Source organism: Humulus lupulus, chromosome 3 (assembly GCF_963169125.1).
Source record: "Humulus lupulus chromosome 3, drHumLupu1.1, whole genome shotgun sequence".
In the NCBI taxonomy this organism is placed as follows: Eukaryota; Viridiplantae; Streptophyta; class Magnoliopsida; order Rosales; family Cannabaceae; genus Humulus; species Humulus lupulus.
Window position 1 is genome coordinate 281,904,993 of NC_084795.1, and position 23,351 is coordinate 281,928,343.

General features: G+C 44.0%; 1 protein-coding gene across 1 annotated transcript; it reads right to left on the reverse strand.

The window, feature by feature from the left end:
- Nucleotides 1-204: 204 nt before the first annotated feature.
- Nucleotides 205-23,116, reverse strand: LOC133824720 (apyrase 1-like). The gene is made up of 9 exons (XM_062257693.1): nt 22,723-23,116; nt 22,489-22,617; nt 21,779-21,835; nt 21,564-21,659; nt 1,962-2,167; nt 1,756-1,847; nt 874-1,082; nt 577-766; nt 205-489 (listed from the first exon to the last, which is right to left on the reverse strand). Exons 1-9 carry the CDS (start codon nt 23,029-23,031, stop codon nt 350-352), a joined length of 1,428 nt encoding a protein of 475 aa, XP_062113677.1. The 5' UTR covers nt 23,032-23,116; the 3' UTR covers nt 205-349.
- Between the last annotated feature and the right edge of the window lie 235 nt (nt 23,117-23,351).

A 23,351-nucleotide genomic window follows, 5' to 3' on the forward strand; every position in this document is an offset into this window, starting at 1 on the left:
TAGAAATTTGACAACAACATTTTGGAGTCGTTGCAAAATTTTATCTTTGCAATTTGGTTTAAATTTATTAGTTTTGTTCTTATTTGGGTTAATTTTGTGCTTTCTCATGTTTATTCTGTTTCATGGGTGAGAATCATGACCCTAATAAATTACTTTCTATTTTGATGATGAAGAAGAAGAGAACAAAGAACCAGTAGGAAGTAGTAGACAGTTACAATAGGCAGTCTCTAGTTAACAAATCCAAATGTACTATTAAACATCAAACTTAGTCTCTAGTTGACAAAGCCAAATGTACTCTTAAACATCAAACTTAGTCTCTAGTTAACAAGCCCAAATGGACTGTTAAACATCAAACTTTAGCAATCGATGATGATGATAATGATGACGAGACCACTTCTATGGCACTGCCTAGAGCCCATTGAGCTTTAACCCAGCCATCTTGATATTTAACTTTCTTCATCAAAGTAATCTCTTGAGAAGGGTCCAAACCTATGTCGAAAACCATAAACAACAAAAACTTCAATGTGTGCTTCAATAAAGAACTTTTTTTAAACTAAATATGGAAGTGAAACTTACCAAAACCATCAACAAGCAAGGAATACTGGTAAACAAGGTCCAAGCAAATGTATGGTAATTCAGATTCATCTACACCTGGAAAGACAGATTTCGCGTCTTCGAGTTTGGTTTGGCAGGCAAGAGTAGCTGCTTCTTTAAACTGTGCAGGGTAAGCCTTGGCAACACTGTCACTCCCATTAATGAAACCAACCTGAATTATGTGGTTAATTAGTCCAACCATTCAATCACATAACAACAAATTTTGAACTCCTTAATCTTGAATAAGCAATTAACACAAAATGTCATGAACAAACATACCTGATCTGCCTTGTCGAAGAAGAAAGAACCAACATAAAGATTACTCGCTCCATCTCCTTCACCTCCATTCCAAATCCCAGCAAATGTGCAGTTCGAGTATGAACAAGTATTTGATATTCTAAGAGCCTTGTCAGCCACATTTCTGCACTCGTCAATGCTTGAGCCAGATGCTGTTGCATTATAAGTCACTTCGCTGTATGTATAAGTCCCTGAAAGAAAATTCAAGATAAGGAAAGAAAAAAAAATCTTAAGACATTAATTTTTTATTGATTATTCTCAGCTAACGAAAAACCGCATCAACAAAGATATTGTCATCTTATAATCAATTCAAGATAATCTGTTAATGGTTCCTGTTACAATGTTGAAAAGTGTTTTAGAAGTAGAATATGGTGCATGGTAAGAAACATGAGGTTTCATCTAAAAAATAATTGGTAATGAATGGAGTAACACATGCTCTTATAAATTGTTGAATATAACCACACTTTCAATGTGGGATATTTCCTCTACCATCCTCTTAAGATGGTGGCTATTTTTGCTCACCAATCTTGGATGACTCGATCGTAAGTGACTCTTTGACTCTTTTTGGCTCTATTTTTTGACCGGTTTTGGATTTGGATCGTGTTTACACATTAGAGTCTTCTTTGGCTCATGATACCATATTAAAATGTCAAAGAGTGGTCTAGAAGTAGAATGAGGTGTATGGTAAGAAGCTTAATGTTACATCTCAAAACAAATTGGTGATAAGTGAAGTAATCCATACTCTTATAAATTGTTAAATATACCCACACACTATCGATATGAGATATTTTCTCTAACATTTCCATACTATAATGTCTCTATTGTTATTTCGATGTGGGATAGACATTAAGAAGCTCAACATACCATTATAGCCATCCAAAATGCAAGGGCTTCCAGAATCACCAGTGACATTTAAAAGCCCTGCTCTAGCAGCTAGCAAACCATAACCTAAGTAACTGGAAATGAGAACAACATGCCATGTTAGTCTAGAGCCTAGCTAGGTTGCTTAAAATTCTATGACAGTAATGCCAAACAAGGAAATCTTTCAAGTGAAAAGAAAGAATGAAAACCTGTGAACATAGAGATAATATTTTGAGCCTTTGAGATAGGTCTCCTTCACATATGTTTCATCTTCATCTGTTGGATTTGGTGCATTTGCATAAGCTTCTTCAGAGATAGCATAAGACATTTGAACTGATCCACCTCCAAGGTCAATCACTCCAACTGTATTTCCATATTCATTTCCCAAATTTCCTAGTAAGTAGTTTATTGACACCTGTAAAATATATGAAAGTAGAATTAGGAGAAAATGAATTTTCTTGCTTAGCTTTTTTGAAGAAAATTAACACATAGTTAGTGAGGACACATATGATAAATGACATTGTACACCCTGGTTTTCCCACGGGCTGTTAGCAAGCTGAGATACAGCTTAATCATGAGATACGGCCTAATCATGTCTACCACATGAACATCCCCAAGACCGGAGCTGCCGTAGAAGGTTCCTACCTCCTCAGCTCGAGGTAGCCTAAGGGTTCGCCAATATTAGACTGAGTTTGGACTTTGAAGGCCGCAGGTCGAGGGAAGCATCCAGCTCGTGGTACGAGCTAAGGCTGGAGGCTGTGACCTTTTATAAAGTCAGCCACGCAAGGTAAACGTGCATATATCAGACATCACTTGTCTGATATATCCCTGACTTCTCGGACACGCAGCAGGAACGTGCGCATTCAGACACCCACGACTGGGTTGGGCCGTGCGGCCCATTATCCCCCTTACCTATTGATTAGACCACACTTCATGTGTCAGGTTTTAGGAATTAATCATGAGTGTCACAGAGTTGACATGATAGGTAAGAAGGTCACGGGATGACCTTCTTACCAACTCCCAGGTGCCCTCTCCTATAAATATGGAGACCCTGGGAGTTGCAATGGGTTGGATTCTATGGTGTAAGAAATACCCTGTAAAAGAATACCAAGCATATAGCAATAATACTGACTGGTGGAGTAGAAGGATTTTAACCTTTGAACCACCTAAAAACGTGATTGTGTCACCAACCCATTTTCAAAAGATCATTCATCTATTTCGGTTCAACATAAGCACTAATCCCTTCCTCTAATTTTCTTAATTACCTGTTGGCGAAGAACCGCGTCAACAGTTTGGTGCTTTCATTGAGAGCAAGTTGGATTGGTGCTGTCGCAAACGTCCGCTATGGTGACCACTCGATCCAGGCATGGTAACGAGACGGAACAACATGATGGGCAGGAGGCTCATCATATCGCCATCTCCGGTGAACAAGTCCAACAGCGGCTGGGCAAGTAGCCGGTGGGCCAAGATGACACTGGAAGTTCGGCGCCCCGGCCACCTAATCCAAACCCAGATTATTACACGGCGGTGGAGATGGAGAATGCCCAACTGAGGAGCCAGCTAGCGACAGCTAATCAGCAGATCAAGGAGGTGTTGGCCCGACTACCCCCTCTTACAACTGACGCTAACGTCGGAAAGAGGCAAGGCGAGACTCATAAGTCCCGCCGGGGTAATCGGTCCAGGCCTAGCCGCTCAGACAGACCTCCGACAGCCAACTCTATTCTCTCATCGCACCGTCGAGAGGCAAACTTCGAAGAAATGCCTAGAGCCGAACAACAGTACAACCGTTCGGTCCGAACCTCAACACCCAGCTCCCAACCAGCCTCGAGGGCGCCCAGGAGAGCTCGAGGAAATTCCAGAAGGAGATCCGGGGAGGGCTCACAGCATCAGCCCGTCCCCGCCAACCGTCCTGCACCTCGTCCAGATTGTCAGGCGCGAGACCCGCATGTTAGCAGGGCCGCGAGGCCCCCACCTAACTTGATCCGCCCAAATGGAACCAGGATCGCGTCTCCGGTCAGGCATCCTCCCTCACCAATAAGATATCCGTCTCCACCGCGGCCCATCCGAGATATCCCAGCTCATGGAAGCAGTAGGAGAAACCCGCCGTCCGTGGGACCTTCCCGACGTAGCGGGGAACCGAGAGGAAGCCCGGATCCTCACCCCCAAAGGTGGACTCCGATCTTTTCCAACGGGAGCTACTGGACCGGCAGTCGCTGGAGCGACCTTTCTGGCGGAGACCTGCGTCAACGTTTAAGCTCGGCATAAAGTCCTCAAGCCACCCAGGGGGCGACCTGCGAGATCGCCTTAACTCTCACAGGGGAGAGCCAGTAGAAGGCGGCAGCCATGCCCGCTCAGGGGGAGACCTGTCCGAAGTACGTAACAGCGGGAATGCCCCAAATAACCTATCTCAAGATAGGAGGGGCAATAACCCACCAAATATGTACAATGGATCCGGAGCTGTTGAGCAGCCCCGGAATAACCAAGGAAATCAGGACAAAACCCTCGAGCGCCTGGCTCAGATGGAGGAGCTAATGAGGAAGCTCCTGTCGGAGAAGGAGAAAGATGAATACGATTCAGGGGACGAGATGGAGCTCTTCGCCCCCAGCATAGCAGCAACGACTTACCCACCCAGTTTCCGTATACCGCACCTATCCAAATTCAATGGAGATGGAGATCTGTCGGATCATCTGGGAATGTTCAACACCCTGATGATGGCCCACAACATCGGCCCCGAGCTGAGGTGCCTGATATTTCCCTCCACACTGACTGGGCCAGCCAGGCAGTGGTTCAAGCAAAGCAAAAGACAATCAATCAGCTCCTGGAAGACTTTCTCGGCGGACTTCAAAAGGGCATTCCGAGCCTCCCAAGCTGCCCACGTCAAGACCGATTCTCTGGCTAACGTGAGGCAGCAGCCCGAAGAAACTCTGAAGGCTTACTTGAGTGAACGTCGCTGCTCGGGCCAGAGACGCGGATGACAGCTCCAAACTCATGGCCCTGAGAATTGGAATCCTCATCGGAGGGGAACTCTGGAAAGATATACAAAGGAAGGGAGTTAGCTCGGTGAACGAGTTCCTAAACAGGGCCCAGGAATGGATCAACTTGGAGGAGGCCGAAGACTCAGCTGCAGTGTAATGCCCCAAATTTCCTAATAAGGTTTATGACCTTGATTAGGAGGCCGGGAGGGCCATAATTGATTTATTATAGTATTTAATGATTATATGCATGTTTACGTGAATTATATTATTATATGACGGTGGATGCATGCATATGGGAGAATTTATTATTGTGAGGGTATTTTGGTAATTTGGCCACTGTGGGCGTAATTGTATATTTTGGGTGCATGATTGTGATTAATTAATATAGCCACATTATAAGGTGGATTGGTTTGAGCTAATCGACATGAGACGATCATGAGATGTAAGTGTTCGGTCTAGTCATAACGGGTTTAAGTTCGGGGCTCGGGGTGAGTCTCGGGGTGAATTTAATGATTAGACCGTTGCCGGGGATTTTAGGGTAACGGGATATGAATTATTGGAACTTGAGGATATTGAGAATAGCGGGAATTAGAGAGCGTTAATTATAATTAACGAGATAAACGGGAAAGGACGGTTTTACCCTCGGAAGATTTTAGAGGGGTTTATTTGGCTTAGGGGTATTTTGGTCTTTTGACCCTAAGGATATATATGGCATAAAGGGCTGTAGATTGATACTAAAACAGAGCCTATCCTCTCTTTTTCCCTTCCATCCCGTACAAACTTCCTCCCTCACCTTTCTTTGAATTTTGAGAGCTCAAATGGAGGTGTTGAGCTAGGGGATTAAAGGTGGAAGCTAGGGAACCTATAACAACCATCAAAGGGGATTCAAAGCTGTGTTTGAGGTGAGTTTTAGCCTTTGAACTCAGGTGTGCTCTGTTTTTTTGAGTTAAGTTTTGAGTTTCTTAAGTCTTTAAGCTTAGGATTGGACTTTGTGAATTGTTGAGTTTTTGGTTGGTTTGAGCTTCAGGTTTTGGTGGTTTTGGACCATTGAGAAGTTTGGTAATATTGATTTGATGATTTGGAGATGTTTAGATGGGTTTTTGGAAGGTTTTAGAAGTGGAAAAACGAAGAAAAATGGCTGGTGCGAAGTTGGGCCGCGACCCTGTTCTTGGGCGCCGCGGCCCTAGCTTGAAGAAGGTGGTGAAGGCTCTGCCAGGGGGGCGGGCCGCGGCATGGTCCATGTAGGGCCGCGACCCTTAACGGAAAAAAAAATACTAAATGGTGGTTTTGTGATGGGAACTTAACTCTAAGGGCCTAGGATCGAACCTACTACCTAGTTGAGTGGGATTTGATATTCCGGAGGCTTGGGTTGGGTTTGGAAGTATTTAATTACTCATTTTGATGAGGTTTTATATTTGGTTATGACTAGGTGACCGCTAATGGACTAGAAGTTGATCGTTCTCAAGGGTCGTTCTTTTAATCGTTCTAGCTCGACATTGAGGTAAGAAAACTGCACCCTGTGTATATGTGACATGCATGGCTGTTATTGGTGCGTGTTGGTTGATTATTGAGTATGACATGCATGGCTATTATGATGCATGTTGGTTGATTATTGAGTATGACATGCATGGCTATTCTTGATGCATGTTGGTTGGTTATTAAGCGTGGCATGCATGGCTGGTATTGATGCACGTTGATTGCAGGATATATTGCATATGATGCATGAGAAACATGTGATTATGACATGCTTTGTATAGTGGGTATGATATTGTTCAGAGCTTGAACCTCTGTGTTTATGCATAGTCCTAATTGTACTAATACCTGTTAAGTAAGCATGATGAATACCTTGTTTATGGATAATAGACATGTGATATATGTTTGGCGGCATGGCTTACTTGTGTATGGCGCTGACTTATTAGTCAGAATCGACAATGGTGTCAGATCCGTCTGTGAAGCTGTAACTTATTAGTTAAGTTCACCACGGGCTGAGCACTGGTCGTGTTTCACCGACCCAAGGGTCAGAAGTGGCAGTGCGTTGTGAACACCGGGCCAAATAAAGATTGGATCCAATCAAGGTTGGCATTGAATGAATCATATGGGGTATTAATGCTGGACCGACCGGAAGGTCAATGAGAACTATAAGCGCTTGCCTGGTCTACGACCAGATGACTATAGCCAAGGTATATGACCCCGGTGACCGTTTGTCACATGGCTAAGGGACGTTGTCCATAGTTTCGACTCTAGAGTCGTGAGGAAGGTTATGTTGGTGACTAATCACCTTGCACCTGTCCTAATCAAACTTAAGAAAGAATCGCTTATCAGTTAAGCCCTGGTGACCCTATCGTCACATGGCTAGAAGGAGCGATGCTCATTATTGTGACTTTTGGCTATTGTCACCTATTTTCTTGGACTGATAGTCCTGAATGGTTATTATGGTTGTTGTTGATATTATATCATGCTTTATTGTGTTTTCTTGCTGGGCTTTGGCTCACGGGTGCTACGTGGCGCAGGTAAAGGCAAGAGGAAGCTGGACCATCCTTGAGTTGAAGAGCTTAGGTGATGATGTGTACATATGCAGCTGCTCGTCCGCCACGGCCGAGGTTTAAAGTGGAACTAGGGTTGAACCCTGTTTTGCCGCTTAGAACGGCCTGTTGTAAATATTTTCTGTAATAAACTCTGAAACTTTATTTTCGGGATCCCAATGTATAAATTAAACGTTCTAGTGAAACGTTACATCTTAACCAAAGTTTTTAATCCCTAAACCGCTAATCATACTTAGTTCACGATTTTGGCCAAATGACTCGGTTAGCGAGTTTAGCACTGTTTACAAGGCACACCGTAACGGTCCCTGGAGTTTGGGGCGTTACATGCAGGGACCAGCCAGGTCCCTGAGCAGCCCGCTGGAGTGGGGACGGAGGTCGCGACAGCAACCCAAAACATCACACAGAATAACCAGCTCGGTGGAGGAAAAAGAAAGGGGAACGGCGAGGGCAGCCAGCACGGCCCAAAGAAGAATAAGTCCGTAGACAAGTTTAAGCCGGTCTACGCGACTTATACAGAGCTCACTCACTCTAGGGAGAACATCTTCCTAGCTAACTCTACTCGCCTCCCCTGGAAGAGGCCGGAGCCATTAAAACACCAAAAGGGGAAGAGAGACACCTCCAAGTTTTGTCGTTTTCAAAATGATGTTGGCCACAATACCAATGATTGTAGGAATTTGAAAGATGAGATCGAGACTCTCATTCGAGCCGGCCCCTTGGCCCAGTACGCGCGGAACAGGGTTCCAGCAAGTCCACCTACTTCGGAAGTCCCAGTCAGTCAGCCCGGGTCTCGGGTAGATCAGGACGTCCCTCCTCCTGTGATAGGAGGAGAGATATCCATAATATCCGGAGGTCCGCATATGGCTGGCACGAGCAGGGGGGCCCAGAAGAGGTACGTAAACGAACTCAAGGCGCATAATGGAGTAGAGTTCGTCCCGGAACAGCATCTGCCGAAGCAGCAGCGATTGGAGAGGCAACCGATCATTTTTACAGAAGAAGATGCGGGCCATGTCCAGTTCCCTCATAACGGCCCTCTGGTCGTAACAGTTCAGCACGCCAATCAGAGAGTTAGGAGGGTGTTGATCGATAGTGGGAGCTCGGTAAACCTTTTATTCCGATCCACGCTGGAGAAGATGGGTTTGACTGTCCTCGAGCTGAAGGCGACGTCCATGATGTTGTATGGTTTTTTGGGAGAAGGATCAACGGCTATAGGGACTATCGAGCTGGTGATCACCCTAGGAGAAGGACCTCGGACAGTCTCCAAACTCCTTGAGTTCGTGGTCATCGACTGCTCCGCTGCATACAACACAATTTTGGGACGACCCACGCTCATAGCCTTTGAAGCCGTCACTTCCATTCGCCACCTCGCGATGAAATTCCCTACTTCCACGGGAATATGCACTGTCCATGGCGATCATCTCGCTGCCAGGGAATGCTACAGCATTTCCATGAAGGGAAAATTGAAACCCGGGCACCTGGCAATGGCCATCCAAGGTGGTGGAGAGGAATCTCAGGAACCCTTAGCTGATCCTGAGATTGAAAAACCTCAGAGCGCCGAAGGGGAAAATATCGTCTTAAGTGAGGATATTGACCCCCGAATAGGTGAGGACAGGTCCGAGCTCCAGGCAATTGAGGAACTCGAGGAAATAAACATCGATCCGCAGAACCCTTCACGGATGGTCAAGCTCGGAAAAAACCTCAGAGGCAAGAGGAAGGTGAAGCTGACTAAATTTCTACAGGACAACCTGGATGTGTTTGCGTGGTCACATGAGGACATGGTGGGAATCAGCCCGAGTGTCATCATGCACACCCTTCATCTAGATAAAAGTGTTCCTGCGAAGACCCAGAAGCAGAGGCGCCTCAGATCAACCCGGGCTGAAGCCTTAGAGGAAGAAGTAGCCCGGCTCAAGAAATGCGGCTTTATCCGTGAAGCCAAGTTTCCGATTTGGGTCGCCAATCCCGTGCTGGTCCCGAAGCCCAACGGGAAGTGGCGGACCTGCATCGATTTCTCTGACCTGAATAAAGCCTGCCCCAAAGATTGTTTTCCATTGCCAAGGATTGACCAACTAGTGGATGCCACGGCAGGGCACGAGCTCATATCCTTTATGGACGCATACTCAGGCTACAATCAGATCGCCATGAATCCGGCGGACCAGGAGCACACCAGCTTCATGACCCCGACTAACGTTTATTGTTACAAGGTCATGCCATTCGGGCTGAAGAACGCCGGTGCTACATACCAGAGGTTAGCAAATAGAATGTTCGCAAACCAGATCGGGAAAAACATGGAAGTGTACGTTGATGACATGCTAGTCAAGTCAAAGACTGTCGATAACCATGTTTCCGACCTGGAAGAATGCTTCAAGATACTACGGGAGTATGGCATGGGGCTAAATCCATAGAAGTGCACTTTTGGAGTCGCATCGGGAAAATTCCTGGGTTTCATCGTCAATGCCCCAGGAATCGAGGCAAACCTTGACAAGATCAGATCATTGCTCGAGCTTCCCTCACCCAGGTCGCGCAAAGATGTCCAAGGCCTGACAGGAAGGGTGGCAGCCCTCAACCGGTTTATTTCAAAATCCACCGATAAGTGCTTGCCATTCTACAACCTGCTCCGAGGAAATAAGAAGTTTGAATGGACAGAAGAGTGCGAAAGCGCTTTCCTCGACCTGAAGGCACATATGGCCGAACCGCCCGTATTATCCAAACCAAAGGCAGGAGAGCCTCTTTTTCTCTACCTAGCTGTTACAGAGGATGCAGCTAGTGCCGTATTAGTCCGAGAAGAAGACTGGGTTCAGAGACCAGTTTACTACATCAGCAAGAGACTTCTCGGAGCTGAATCCCGGTACCCGTTGATGGAGAAATTGGCGTTCTGCCTTATCACGGCCTCTTGAAAGCTCAGGCCGTACTTCCAGTCCCACTCAATACACGTCATGACCGATTAGCCTTTAAGGCAGGTTTTGCAAAAACCTGAAGCATCAGGACGTCTGTTAAAGTGGGCTATCGAACTCAGTCAGTTCGAGATTTTATACACCCCACGGACTGCTATAAAAAGTCAAGCCCTGGCCGATTTCGTAGCAGAGTGCACCAGATTCCAGGAGGATCCTGCAGAAGACTCACCCCAAGTTACCTCGGCCCAGGCATCGTGGAGGATCTTCGTGGATGGTTCATCCAATGAGAACGGCTCTGGGGCTGGAATCATTTTAATATCCCCTGAGGGACATAGATTCCACTCGGCGCTGAGATTCGGATTCAAGGCCTCCAACAACGAGGCCGAATACGAAGCTTTGCTGGCTGGGCTGAGAATAGCCCAGGAGTTAAAGGCGAGCTCCGTCCAGTGCTTCAGTGACTCCCAGCTCGTGGTAAACCAGGTTCTGGGCGAATATCAAGCACGAGGGCCCAAGATGGCAGCCTACCTGGCAAAGGTAAAAGTTGAACTGTCCGCATTTGGGCGAGGCTCAATCGAGCAAATACCTCGGGAGCAGAACGCTAACGCAGACGCTCTTGCCAAGCTCGCCACCTCTGGGGAGACGGAAGCTCTGGGGTTAGTTCCGGTAGAGTTCTTGGAAAAACCAAGTATAGAAGAAGCCCGGGCGGAGGTCGAGATGATCGACGCTAGGCCGACCTAGATGACCCCCATCCTTGAGTATCTCACCGAGGGGAAGCTACCTGAAGGGCGTAATGATTTGAGGCGAGTACTGTATCAAGCTCCCAGGTATACGATAGTGGACGGGGTGCTGTACCGACGAGGGCACTCCCTACCTCTCCTACGATGTGTTCTTCCAGGAGAAGCAAAGGCCATCCTGCAGGAAGTGCATGAGGGTTTTTGCGGAGATCACACTGGGGGCAAAGCTTGGCCCTAAAGGTTCTGAGGCAAGGATATTACTGGCCCACTCTGTCTAAGGATTCGATCTCGTACGTCAAGAAGTGTGACAAGTTCCAGCGGTTCGCCACAGTTGCTCGAGCTCCCCCAATCGAGCTAAAGATGATCTCTTCCCCATGGCCGTTTGCAGTTTGGGGGATCGACTTGGTGGGTGCCCTCCCTACTGGAAAAGGCGGGGTCCGATACGCCGTGGTGGCCATTGACTACTTTACGAAGTGGGCTGAGGCAGAACCTTTGGCAACGATAACTTCCAAAAAAGTCCTCGACTTCGTGGTTAAGAGCATCATCTGCCGATTCGGGCTGCCCAAGAAAATCGTTTCCGACAATGGGACTCAGTTCAACAGCGACCTATTCACCGAATTTTGCGAAAGGTACGGAATTGTGAAAAGTTTCTCCTCCGTAGCCTATCCTCAAGTGAATGGCCAGGTCGAGGCCGTCAACAAGACGTTAAAGTCGAGCCTCAAGAAGAGACTAGATGAAGCGAAGGGGGTCTGGCCAGAACAGCTCCCCCAGGTTCTGTGGGCATACCGGACCTCGCATCGGAATCCTACGGGTCATACTCCTTTCTCGCTGACCTTTGGGAGTGAGGCAGTCCTCCCGGTGGAGGTTAAGGTACTTTCGCATAGGGTCCAGACATATGACCAGGACCGCAACCACGAGCTACTCTGCTCCTCCCTCGACTTGGTTGATGAAAGACGAGAAGATTCACAACTCCAGCTTGCACATTATCAGCAAAAAATCACTCGTTATTTCAACTCAAAAGTCAAAAAGCGCGCCTTTAACATGGCGCGACCTGGTCCTCAGAAGGGTTTTCTTAGCCGGTAAGGATCCCAAAGACGGAGTATTAGGACCGAACTGGGAAGGGCCATATCAAATCATCGAGGTCATTAAAGAAGGAACCTACAAGTTAGCTCGACTCGATGGAGACGCAGTCCCACGAACTTGGAACGCCGTCCATTTAAATAGATATTATCAATGATTCCCTTGTAAGGCCTAAAAGGCCATTTTTTATGTATTACGCAATGAGAATTAACTTTTTCGTTTATGAGTGTACATATTTACAAGTGTAATCTAAAGTAACCACGAAAGACTCTTCCCCAGTTACTTGGGGGGCATATGGTGTCTGGATGTAACCAGGTCGCCTTAAAAGGCTTAGAAGTTAATTCAAATCAGTTGATCGCTGTTCTTCTTAAAGAGCACGAGATATTGATAAAAATTAACGCGAACTAAGCTATACCCTGGATATAACCAGGTCATAAAACTTAGAAGTTGACTTAAATCGATTGATCGTTGCTTTTCTTAAAGAGCACGAGATATTGATAAAAGTTAACACGAACTGAGTTTTCAAATTAAGTTCCTGGAAATAACCAGGTCATAAAACTTAGAAGTTAACTTAAATCGATTGATCGTTGTTTGCACGAGATATTGATAAAAGTTAACAAGAACTGAGTTTTCAAATTAAGTTCCTGGAAGTTGATAAAACTTAGAAGTTAATTTAGATCGATTGATCGTTGCTTTTCTTAAAGAGCACGAGATATTGACAAAAATTAACGCGAACTAAGTTTTTTCAAAATAGTAACTAAAGTGCGTAAAGACAAGGAATTAAGTCAATCAAAAAGAAAATTGATAATTAGATTGTCTCGAGGTGGAAACACCTCATGAAAAAGTTACACAAAAATTTGAGATTATTAAAGGAAAGGGTGCGAAAGAGGAAGGCCCTAAGCTCTGCCAGGCTGCTCCGTGGAGGTCGCCGTCTCGCCCTCCTGCTCAGCTGCGCCGGAGGCTTCCCCGGTCTCGGAAGGCGCTTCTTTCTCGAGGCGAGCTTTAAACCCCTCCAGCAAGGGCTCCCAGACATCTGCTCCCACGAAGGAGAAATCACCGTCCGAGTTGTAGACCTAGCAGTGATAGAGCATGTCCTCCATGGCGGTGCTGGAGGCTGCCTGCTTAGCTTCCAGAGCGGCCTTGGCCTCCTCGGCCCCGGCCTTCACGTTGTCTAGCTCTGCCCGCGCAGTGGCGAGGGCGGCTTTGGTTGCCTCGACCTCCTTAAGCTTGGGACGGGCTTCTTCCAGCTCGGCCTGCGCGGCGGCCAGGGCATCCTTAACCTCCTGCAAGGAAGTCTGGTGGGTGGCCACAACCGCCTGGTGCTCGCTCCTCATATCATCGAGCTGGGCCTGGATCCTGGCTATGCTCCTGTGAAGGGCCAAGGCGCTCTGCAAAAATGGAGAAGCAACTTCCTTAAGAAAAAAAAGAAAGGAAAAATAGGGCAAGGCATACTAGTCAAAGATCACAAAAGGATAAGGTCAGCTTACCGTAAGGGCCATGCCCAATGAAGATTCCAGCACGCCCACCGAGCTCATCGTTTCGATGGCCCGTAGCTCCTTCTCTTTGAAGTGGTAGAAGTGGCTGACAGCGTAGTTCACCGTCTCGTACACCGTCCCCCTAAAGGCATCTGGGATCTTCTCCAGACCCTGGGGGTCCACCGGGATGCGTACCTTGGGAGGCACAATCACCGAAGTCCCGGGCTCCACCCTTGAGTCCCGGATGAAGGCCGGAGCTCGCGGAGGGGGTGGGGGCATGCTCCCCCCTACAGTGGGAGGTACCGTTTTCTCGACCTGGTCGGCTGGGGGCTGCTCTTTCTCCTTTGCAGGAGACTTGGTTGGGGTCCCGACATCTTTCTTCGCTATCTGGAGCTTCTTCATTCTGGGCCCAGAGGCCCCAGCTGGGGGGTTCCCCTCGGCGAACACAGCCCGCAGATTCTTTCCCCCGGACTGAGACATCTCTTCTGGCAAAACAAATATATGGTTAGTACACAAGTTAGCAGTCACGCAAAAACAAAAACAAAGGGAAAAAAATGCGAAATTCAATTATATATATGTACTAAAAGGGAATCCTACCCCCCGAGCTAGAAGAAGAGTCTATGGTTACAACCATCGGCCCCGGAGCTTCCGCGGGGGAATCTAAGGCAATTATTTCCCGAGCTGGCGCAGGTTCTGGATCTGAGGCTGCCTCAGGACTAGACTCTTCTACGTATTGCCTAAGACCTGGAGCTACGGCACCCTCCCGGAGAGATGGCCATGACCGAAGGTTAGTCCCATACTCCTCGAATAGGATTGACCTAAAAGCTAGGGTGTTATCTACAACTATGGTACCCCTAGGACGGCTACTTTCGTAACCCAGCACGAGCTGGTCGACACAGTGGATCAAGGTTTCATCTAAGTCTCTGTCGGTTCGATGGCGTTGGACAATCTGTCTGGAATCGAACCTAGCTAGCCGGGGGTCTGCAGTGGCCCTATCTAAGTTCCTAAACATATAAGGGTTACCTTGGCCGGAGGGACCTGCAGCTGCTCCGGATTGGATTCTCTCCTCGTCCGTTCTTTGGGCTTCCTCCAGCGCCCGCTTCCTCCTCATGAGGGGCACCTCGTCGTCCTCATCCTCATCCCCCGCGACCTCCTCCACGATGATAGGCCTCATATCACGAGCTGGGGGAGGCCCCCAGGGCCTCCTCAGGTTCAGAGTCTGGCCTGGGGAGATCAGCTTATAGGCCTGCATCGTCTCGTCCGTCACGAGCTGACGATAGTCCTTTTCACTGGGGGGCAAGCCCGCCAGTGTCTCGTACTGGCTCCTGAGGATCACAGACTTCTCTGTCCTCGCAAAGATAGCTGTAGAATTAATCTAAGTCAAAAATGGATACAGGAGGAGCTAACTGGTACTTAAGTTACAAGCTAAGGTTGAAAGACACTTACGAGGACGGTTGAAGTAGTGCAACTCGCAGTTTCGAAACCCCGTCGACATAAAGAATTAATCTTTAAAGTCATTGGGGTGGCTGGGCAGCTCGATGATCGCGGCCGTGTTGGGGAACCGGGTTAAGAAATAAAACCAGTCACCTAGCCCCCGCTGCTCCGGGCTGGCCTTGAGGCAGAAGAAGTACAGAATGTCTGCAGGAGTGGGGACCTTCCACTCCTGTTTCAAGAACAAGTATCTTAACCCCGACAACAAACGGTAAGATTTGGGGGGGGGGGGGGGAGTTGGAATGGGGCCAACCTCACGTAATTGAGGAAATTGGTGAAATACTGATCCAACGGGAGGAAGGCCCCCGCCTTGAAATGTTCATCGCTCCAGGCCGAGAACACCTCATCAAGCGGCGCGCAGCTCCGCTCGCCTTCTAAGGGAGGTCGGGCAACCACGCTTCCTGTAATGTCCCAAATTTCCTAATAAGGTTTAGAACCTTGATTAGGAGTCCGGGAGGGCCATAATTGATTTATTATGATATTTAATGATTATATGCATGTTTACGTGAATTATATTATTATATGATGGTGAATGCATGCATATGGGTGTATTTATTATTATAAGGTCATTTTAGTAATTTGGCCTGTTGAGGGCATATTTGTAAATTGGGTGCATACTGTAATTTGTGAATGAGATTTCATTATTATGGAGATATATTCGAGCTATTTAGCATGAGACAGTCATATATAATGGATTAGCGGTTTTGTCATAATGGGGTCAAGTTTGGGGTAATAGAAATATTTATTTGGTGATAGATTGGGAATATTTGAGATCAGGGTGAAATTCTGGAGGTTTTGACTATAATGTCTCTGGGGGTGTTTTCGGGACCCCGAGCACTAGGTTTTCTTTGAGGTTACTTAAGCTTGAAGTAGCTTGTCAGATAAGAACGTACGTTAGAAAACCTCTCGTTCTCTCTCTTGACGGTCCGTTTTACCGTTTGAGCATTTTTGAGGAAATCTTGAGTTCTAGGAGTCGGAATCAAGTGAGGGTCGAGGCATAGCGATCCTAGGAAAGATTAGAAGCTTCTTGACCAAAGGATTTGACGGAAAACAACCTAATTAAAGGTAATCTAAGTTTGAAGTTTTAAGTTCTTAAAGTTTTTAAGCTTAGAATTGGACTTTGTTAATTGTTGAGTTTTTGGTTGGTTTGAACCTTGGGTTTTGAGGGTTTTGGAGTATTGGGAAGCTTGGGAACTTTGATTTGATGATTGGGGAATGTTTGGGTATGTTTTTGGAGGATTTGGAGTGCTTAAAACATGTTTGGGAATGGCCCAGGGTTGGGGGCCGCGGCCCTGTTCTAGAGCGCCGCGGCCCTAGTTCGAAGAAGCAAGTGTCAGGAAATTGGCCTTGCTGGGCGCCGCGGCCCTTGATGGAGGGCACCGCGGCCCTTGCCTCAGAGAACCCTGGGGGCCGCAGCCCAAGGTGCTAGGGCCGCAGCCCTTGCCCTGTTTTCACCCCGTTTGCTCGTTTTGACCCCGGGAACTTAGCTATGGGCCTCGGGAGTGTCCCTACTACTTGGATTAGTTTGGATTGATCTCTTGGAGGCTAGATATTGGTGTGTAAACCTTTGATTATCATGTTATTGATGGTGTTCCATATTTGGTTATGATTAGGTGACCGCTAAGGGCTTAAAAGTTGATCGTTCTCAAGGGTCGTTCTTTTAATCGTTTTAGCTCGAATCCGAGGTAAGAAAACTGCACCCTGTGTATATGTATGACATGCATGGTCATTCTTGATGCATGTCGGTTGATTATATGTATGACATGCATGACTTTTCTTGATGCATGTCGGTTGATTATATGTATGACATGCATGGCTTTTCTTGATGCATGTCGGTTGATTATATGTATGACATGCGTGGCTATTCTTGATGCATGTTGGTTGATTATTGAACGTGACATGCATGGCTATTATTGGTGCATGTTGGACTGTTGGATATATTGCATATGATGCATGAGAAACATGTGATTAGGACGTGCTTTGTATACTGGGTATGATATTGTTCAGAGCTTGAGCCTCTGTGGTTGTGCATGGTCCTAATTGTACTAGTACCTGTTTAGTAAGCATGCTGAATACCTGGTTTATGGATATTGAACATGTGATATATGTTTGGTGGCATGACTTACTTGTGTATGACACTGACTAGTCAGGGACCGACTCTAAAGTCGAGAATCACGCATTGAATGGCTCTATGGCATTAATGCTAGACCGACCCTAAGGTCGATGAATCATGCATTGAATGGCTCTATGGCGTTAATGCTGGACCGAATCTAAAGTCGAGAATCGTGCACTGAGTGGCTCTAAGGCACTAATGCCAGACCGACCCTAAGGTCGATGGTCACGTATTGAATAGCTCCATGGCATTAATGCGGGACCGACCCTAAGGTCGAAGAACTTATAAGCGCTTGCCTGGTCTATGACCAGATGTTTATAGCCAAGGTATATGACCCCGGTGACTGTATGTCACATGGCTAGGGGACGCTGTCCATAGCACGACTCTAGAGTCGGGAGGAAGGTTATGTTAGTGACCATTCACCATGCACCTGTCTTGATCAAACTTATGAAAGAATCACTTATCAGTTAAGCCCTGGTGACCCTGTCATCACATGGCTAGAGGGAGCGATGCTCATTATTGTGACATTTGGCTATTGTCACCTATTTGCTTGGACTGATAGTCCTGAATGGTTATTATGATCGTTGTTGATATTATATCATGCTTTATTGTGTTTTCTTGCTGGGCTTTGGCTCACGGGTGCTACGTGGTGCAGGTAAAGGCAAGAGGAAGCTGGACCATCCTTGAGTTGAAGAGCCTAGGTGATGATGTGTACATATGTAGCTGCTCGTCCTCCACGGCCGAGGTTTAAAGTAGAACTAGGGTTGAACCCTGTTTTGCCGCTTAGAACGGCTTGTTGTAAATATTTTCTGTAATAGACTTGAAGCTTTGTTTTCGGGATCCCAATGTAAATATTAAACGTTCTAGTGAAACGACATCCTAACCAAAGTTTTTAATCCCTAAACCGCTAATCATACTTAGTTCATGATTTTGGCCAAATGACTCGATTAGCGAGTTTAGCATTGTTTACAAGGCACATCGTAGCGGTCCCAGGAGTTGGGGCGTTACATTTCCTCTCCCCAGCTCGATGTTATGGTTGAGGAATATTTTGTTCACCCTCGCCTGGTCAGTGATCTTCGAGACGATCCTCTCCGCCTCAAAGAATGCGTCGGGGGCCACCTCGAGCTCCCGTTCCACTGCTGGCCCAAAGTGGGGGATTGGGGATTCGACCATCACCTCCTTTCCCTTGTTTTGTTAGGAAGACGAGCTGCCTACGGACTTCTTGGGAGCGTTCTTCTTGGGTCCCATCTGGTCGCCTAGCGAACAAAAAGAAGAAATTTTAGAAGAAGGCAACCTAAAAATGGAGAAGAATCTGAATGTGTTTCCTTAACACGAGCTGAGGTAAGCCCAGCCCGTGGAAAGTGAGACCAAGTGGTTCTATGAACACGCGCCTGAGCTCCCAACAGATCCCCGATTACTCGGAATTCGTGTGTCAGGAGGGTCAGGATAGAATTTTCCTTGGAGGGAAAGTTTCAGTAGGCAAGCAAGGCAAAACCGCCTGTGAAGCGTGTCCCCTAAGCTACCCGGTTTTGCACCCAAAATACTGGGTACTTTAAACAAGCATATCTAAAATCCTACCCAGAAAATTCCCCAGAAAACACACCAATGCTCCTAAACGGTTTTCTACTGCAAAGATACCCTAACCTAAAAGGATTTTACCATTCATGCCCACAAAAAACCAGCAAAACCTTGCATGTGGCTACAGTAGATATTTACCTAAGCTACAGTGAAAAATAATTTCAAAACATGTACAGTCAGGAGACTTACTGAGTGTTCTGGTTGAATAGAGGGTGAAGGGGTCGTCTGGGTTGGGGCTTCGCCGGAGTGGTTGATTCCAAAGCTTCGAAGGGGCCTTTACACCTGAACTTCTTGAGTGCTGGGAATGACAGCCGGAAAGAAGAGGGTTTTTTCTATTGAAAATGAAGAGAGAAGAAGAAGAAAATTTCTGAAAAATTTCAAATGAACGGGTGGCCCATGCGTAAGGTGGCCACCCCTTTTATATACGTGAAGGGCCACGTGAGGAGGGCCGTTGGATTGCCCTGATGAGGGATCCAAGGCTCTCCACTCGAAAGATGAAACGACGGCTGAGTATAGGCTAGGCCATTAAATGTGGTTCTCAGAAGACGTACCGTCACCAACCATGATGTTCCACGTATTCGGCGCCTGCGTAAGATGTGGAATATGAAGAGTTCATGAGGAAGCCTAAAATCCCCTAATGTGGCCCTATACGACGTCGTGTACCACGAGCAGGGGCTTGGGGGGCAAATGTACGCCCTGGTTTTCCCACGGGCTGTTAGCAAGCTGAGATACGGCCTAATCATGTCTACCACGTGAACATCCCCAAGACCGGAGCTGCCATAGAAGGTTCCTTCCTCCTCAGCTCGAGGTAGCCTAAGGGTTCGCCAAGATTAGACTGAGTTTGGACTTTGAAGGCCACAGGTCGAGGGAAGCATCCAGCTCGTGGTACGAGCTAGGGCTAGAGGCTGTGACCTTTTATAAAGTCAGCCACGCAAGGTAAACGTGCATATATCAGACATCACGTGTCTGATATTTCCCTGACTTCTCCGACACGCAGCAGGAACGTGCGTATTCAGACACCCACGACTGGGTTGGGCCGTGCGGCCCATTATCTCCCTTACCTATTGATTAGACCACACTTCATGTGTCAGGTTTTAGGAATTAATCATGAGTGTCACATAGTTGACATGATAGGTAAGAAGGTCACGGGATGACCTTCTTACCAACTCCCAGGTGCCATCTCCTATAGAAATGGAGACTCTGGGAGTTGCAAGGGGTTGGATTCTATAGTGTAAGAAATACCCTGTAAAAGAATATCAAACATATAGCAATAATACTGACTGGTGGAGTAGAAGGATTTTAACCTTTGAACCACCTAAAAACGTGATTGTGTCACCAGCTCATTCTTAAAAAGATCATTCATCTATTTCGGTTCAACATAAGCACTAATCTCTTCCTCTTATTTTCTTAATTACCTGTTGGCGAAGAACCGCGTCAACAGACATATTTTTTTTTTAACAAATCATTATAATTTAAAGTGGGACTTACTATCTTGATGGCCATGTAATTAGTGTGTAATTTGTATGTACATTAAGTAGTGGAGTTAAAAGGCATAGTGACTTAGATATATATACTTATATTCAATAGAACTTTTATATAGAAAAAAATGTGATATATATTATTGAAGTATATATATTTGTTGAAATATATATACTTTCAATTTTAAATAATTATGTGGGAAAAAAATATTGATGGTTGAGGCTCAAATTTAATTTATTATAAAAAAATAAAAGATAATCTAAAACTTAAAATCACAATAAAAAACTTTTTAAAAAATAGTTAGGGTATAAAATTTAGTATATATTTATGGGCTTATAATATTTTGAACAGGGATTACTAAAAATAAGTTAAATTATATGATTTTAATTTGTTAGTAAGTCTATTATTATAGTCTAGTTTAAACCAACATGTAAGAGAGGATTATTTTTAAAAATAAACCATTATCTTGCAGCATTATAAATTTATTTGACCGTTACAAAAAAAATTGTTATATTTATATTATGGCTAAAAATATTAGTTACAAAATTATAATTTGTTGTGACTAAATGTAGTTTTAATTATAATAAATTTTATCAATATATATAATGGGTTATATAGGTTAGGACTAAAACTACAACTTGTAATTAAATATGAAAAAAATTATATTGCAACTAAAATATTATAGCTAAAAGATAACTTTTTTGTGTGTAGATTTACAAAGAAATATGAGATGTTTTTGTAAATTAGTCTCTCTTTTAAAAGGTATTTTGGGAAATAATCTACACCAATAGATTATTTATATAATAGTATTCTCTATTATATTCAACAAAATAGTGTTGATAGCATATTGAGAAGACTACTTTAGATATATAAAAAAATTTAACTATTTTGCTAAAGTGATATTTTAAATTTTTATTAGTTAGTGGTATATTCATTTTATTATACTTTCATGGTCCATTGTCAATATTTATTTTTAACATATTATTGCCCTTTAATGACTAAAAAGTTCAAAAATATGAACTTTAACACTATGTTAGTTATAGTGAAAAAGTGAAATAAAACTAAAGTGGAGAGAAAATTAAAATAAACGTGTTTGATAAAAGAGAAAAATGGATGAATTAGAAAATGAAGGAAAATAACATAGGGGTAGGACCCATTAAAAAATTTCTAAAAATATTTTAGTAAATTATTAAATTACCCTCACTAATATAATTATTAATAGTAAACTTATATAAATAAATAGTAATTTTCATATAAATCTTTCTAAATTTTTTTCATCTTTTATCTCATTCCTTCCTTATCTTGGGAGAGGGACATAAATGAATCCCCACCAAAAAAAAAATTAAAGGCAATTACAAGTAAAAAAAACCAATAAATGCAAAGAAATATCAAATTAAGCCATAGATGTAATATTAATATATAAAAGTGAGTATAATTAATTATATAAGAACATACCCACAAATAAGATCCTTCTTGAAATCCATCAAGAACAGCAACTGCATCATCTGACTCAAGTTTGAAAGCACTATTTTCTTTGATCAGATTCCTAACCTAAATTTTTTAACAAACACAAAAATTCATCAAACTCTTCAATTTATAATAATAAAAGCAGATCTATATATATGCACACTACAATTATATAAGAACAAGGATCAGAAAACTATACTTACTGCTTCCAAAATTTCTTCTGATGTATTCCCTGACAATGACCTCAAACCAGCAGTTGCCTGCATTTTGTCATTTTAGAAAAAAAAGAAAAAAAAAAAAAGAATGTATGACTAAACTACTCACTGTCATTAAATAATTACTGTTTTATTTAAGTAAATATATTAGTACTAAAAGTGCATTCTTTTCCCCTTTTTGTAAGTAAAATATTGTCATTAACTAACAATTTTGTCTTCATTCAACAAACAAAAGAGACAAATCTGACTGTGTACATTTATTTTTTTATGATTTCTTTTACTACAATCAAACCATTTTTTTTGACAACAAATATAGATATAATAAAAAAATATATATTATACGGCGGAGTACATTTCAGTTATCTAGATATTGAATAAATTTTTAAGAAATTTTAAATAAATTATAGTACCGAATAGATATAATAAAAAAAAAATTATATGACAGTGTACATTGTAGTTATCTAGAAAATTCAATAAATTTTTAAGAAATTCTAAATAAATTATGGTACCGAAAACTGAATTCAAATTATTTGTTACACATGTGGTTATTTTTGTGTAAATTATTCAGAATTTCTAAAAAAATTTGGAAAATCATTTAAATAATAAATGATTACAATATACAGTATAATATAAAAAAATAGAAAAAAATGATCAAGGTAGAAAATACAAACTTGGTGCACCCATATAAATGAACTCACCCCAACCCTAACCGGTGTTGAGGAATACAGATCTTGAGGAACTGCATCCTCAGCTACTTGGAGAAGTCCAATCAAAGATGCTGCTGCAGCAGTGACATTACTAGCATATGAACTCAGTCCTGGTTTTACCTGCATATACATACATATATATATAACATTATATATATATACCGAAGTGTGTACTACTAAGTAGTAGTTGTAGTAAAAGAGATTAAAAAAATATGAGTCTGCTACTTGTTTGAAAATCTCGAGTCCGTTTGAAAAGGGAAGAAGGTCAAGGTTGGAGTCGAAATCATAGACGTGGACACGGCTACCAGAGCTACCGGCGTCGAATATAACGGCGTAATAGCCCGAAGAATTGGAAGAAGAAGAAGAAGTTAAGAGAAGAGTGGTGGTACTGGTACTGGTGTGATGATCAGAAAGCTTTCGGTGAGGATTAATGGTGTGGAGATTGAGAGAAGAGCGAGGTGGGTTCTCGTGAAGGAGTAGTAGTAGAGCCAGAGGCACCAAGAGAAGGACCAAACTCGCTCTCTTCTTCTTCATTTTCTCTACTACTCTTCTTCATTTTGTCTTCTTCTTCTTCTGGTTCAACAAAGCTCTCTGTGTGAGCTCACTTGGTTATGGAGTTTTTCTTCCTTTTATCCTTTTATTCATTATCTATTTATTCATTATTTTCTAAAAATATATGTTAAAAGGAAACGAGTTTAGCATGTGTGAATTTAAATTGTACCTCTCCAACTACCCCTAGGCAAATATATTTTATTTTTGAAAAAAAAAATTGAATTAATTCAAAATAATAGATTATACATCATGGTATTACATATATAGTAAATTTTTGGGGTAGGATGGACACCCAAAAGAGG